We start from the raw sequence: 2,500 nt of genomic DNA, 5'->3' as shown, positions 1-2,500 counted from the left end.
ACTGCTTGCTGACATCAACGCAGAAAAATGGTCGTTGCTAATTAAGCCATAGTTCTTTGTATTCTGGTTGATTTGTATTTATGTTGTATATCTCCGTATTTTCTGTGTATTTGTTTTGGGAATCCAGAGGGAATGTTTATGTCATACTATGATTTTTATTCGAGATTATCATGATTTTCAAAGAGAAAGAAGTTGCTCTCTCTCTCTCTCTCTCTCTCTCTCTCTCTCTCTCTCTCTCTCTCTCTCTCTCTCTCTCTCTCTCTCACACACACACACACGCACACACACACAAACACACAAACACACACACACACACACACACACACATATACACACTCACATACAGACACCACACATACACACACATACAAACACACAGGCACACACCTTTTGCAGTAAATGATTTCTTTGTGCAGGGTGTACAGTCTATAAACATTTAATTCCAACTGTTAATGTTAGTAATTCATTTGTAGGCAAGAGAAACAGGTTATAATGCTTTTATTAATAATGGCATTATAGCTGCCAACATACCCACCATAATCAAACTTTGTGAAAATATACAAAAGTACGATCATAGTAACAGAGAAAATGGATTATTGTCACAAAAGAAATAAAATAAAAGAGGACGTTTCGAACTCGTCGAGAGTACCTCATCAGTCATTCCCATTTTGGAAGTGGCCTTTCTTTTCTTTCAATGCTAATTCTTCTTTATCCCTTTCCATAAGTTACAATGTTTTTCCAATGTTTTTTTTTTTTTTTGTTTGTTTGTTTGTTTTTCTGAAGTAACTTACATCATGCATTGAACAGAAAGCCTGTTACAGAAAACGGAGGAAAATCCAGCCTTGCAAAAGCTGAACAGATGCCAAAAATTCTATCAAACTCTATTTAAGAGAAATTAGAAAGAGAGCATACTTAGTCACGCTAGGACTCTCAGTGGGTAGGTTGTGTTGTGTCTGCCGACCGCAAGTGATGTGTAATATGTCTCTTCTTTGCGACCACACAGAATCGTTTCAGAAGACTGTGTGTGTGATCAGGAATTATGACAAGCGAATGGAAAATAAAGAATAACTAAATAATGGAAAATAAAGAATAACTAAATAAGATATTAAACTGATAAAAAGCAACGTAAAGGATTTTCATTATTATCTGATAAAACTATTGATAAAATTTAGCTTTCTTTTGTATGTACCTCCATGTAGTGTACATGTGAACATTAGTTCATAAACACATGAACAGGCACACATGGAACCATATAAAAAGATATATGTATACATATACAGTATACACGTACACGCGCGCGCGCACATAATTGTGTATATATGTACATATATACACATATGTGTCCCTTTGTATATGCAGACATATATGTATAATCACAGTAACACACAAATAAACACAAACACACACGTGTGTGTTTAACAGCGCATCTACATTTCTGTGTACGCTTATATGTGTGTTTGTTTGTGCGTATGCCTTTGTGTGTGTGTTTCCAGAGAAAAAAACATATCTTTATACACACACACACACACACACACACACACACACACACATATATATATATATATATATATATATATATAAAATATATAGTATATATATGTATTTACGTTTATATGTGTACTTATGTACGAATGTATATATGCATATATATATATATATATATATATATATATATATATATAGGTATATAGATACCTTTAAACGCAAATACACACATAAACATATATCTGTATATACATATATACATATATAAGTAATCAGTATATACAAATTTGTACATTTATCAATATATGTATGTGTGCATGCCCACGTGTGTCTGTGCTTCTGTTTGGATGTGTGTGTGTGATCATGTGTACATGCACACGTATTTTGGCAAGTAAATATCCATTCTCATATTAACTGTTTTTTGCAAAGTATATTTGTATCAGTGGTTTGAATATTAAGATGTCTTTGCATGCATATATGTAAGCTAATGTCTACTATTATTTCAAATATTTTTCTTTTTCATTCAGGGAATTTCTGAATCCATAAGTGACCATCATGTGTGACGACGAGGATCTTGTTGCCCTTGTGGTTGATAATGGCTCCGGCCTCTGCAAGGCTGGCTTTGCCGGAGACGACGCCCCTCGCGCCGTCTTCCCCTCCATCGTCGGCCGTGCCCGTCACCAGGGTGTGATGGTCGGTATGGGTCAGAAGGACGCCTACGTCGGTGATGAAGCCCAGAGCAAGCGTGGTATCCTCACCCTCAAGTACCCCATCGAGCACGGTATCATCACCAACTGGGACGACATGGAGAAGATCTGGTACCACACCTTCTACAATGAGCTCCGTGTTGCCCCTGAGGAGTCCCCCACACTTCTCACTGAGGCTCCCCTCAACCCCAAGGCCAACCGTGAGAAGATGACTCAGATCATGTTTGAGTCGTTCAACGTGCCTGCCACCTATGTGACCATCCAGGCTGTACTCTCTCTCTACGCCTCTGGTCGTACTACTGGTGAGG

General features: G+C 37.4%; 1 protein-coding gene across 2 annotated transcripts in view; it reads left to right on the top strand.

Moving 5' to 3' along the window:
- The first annotated feature begins 850 nt into the window (after positions 1-850).
- The window catches only part of LOC125039883 (actin-like), a 7,944-nt gene continuing 6,294 nt past the window's right edge, over positions 851-2,500 (top strand). The window contains exons 1-2 of one of the 2 annotated variants that reach the window (XM_047634228.1): positions 851-937; positions 2,013-2,500. The exon at positions 2,013-2,500 is cut by the window's right edge and continues 980 nt beyond it. In XM_047634228.1, coding sequence (XP_047490184.1) covers positions 2,041-2,500 — 460 coding nt within the window. In that variant the 5' untranslated portion in view covers positions 851-937; positions 2,013-2,040. Of the gene's footprint in view, positions 938-2,012 lie in introns of those variants that run through there. The other variant, XM_047634230.1, reaches the window with a different exon arrangement.

This window comes from Penaeus chinensis, chromosome 28 (genome assembly GCF_019202785.1).
Source record: "Penaeus chinensis breed Huanghai No. 1 chromosome 28, ASM1920278v2, whole genome shotgun sequence".
In the NCBI taxonomy this organism is placed as follows: domain Eukaryota; kingdom Metazoa; phylum Arthropoda; class Malacostraca; order Decapoda; family Penaeidae; genus Penaeus; species Penaeus chinensis.
Note: the sequence above shows the minus strand (reverse complement) of the source record. Positions and strands in the feature narration are given on the sequence as shown.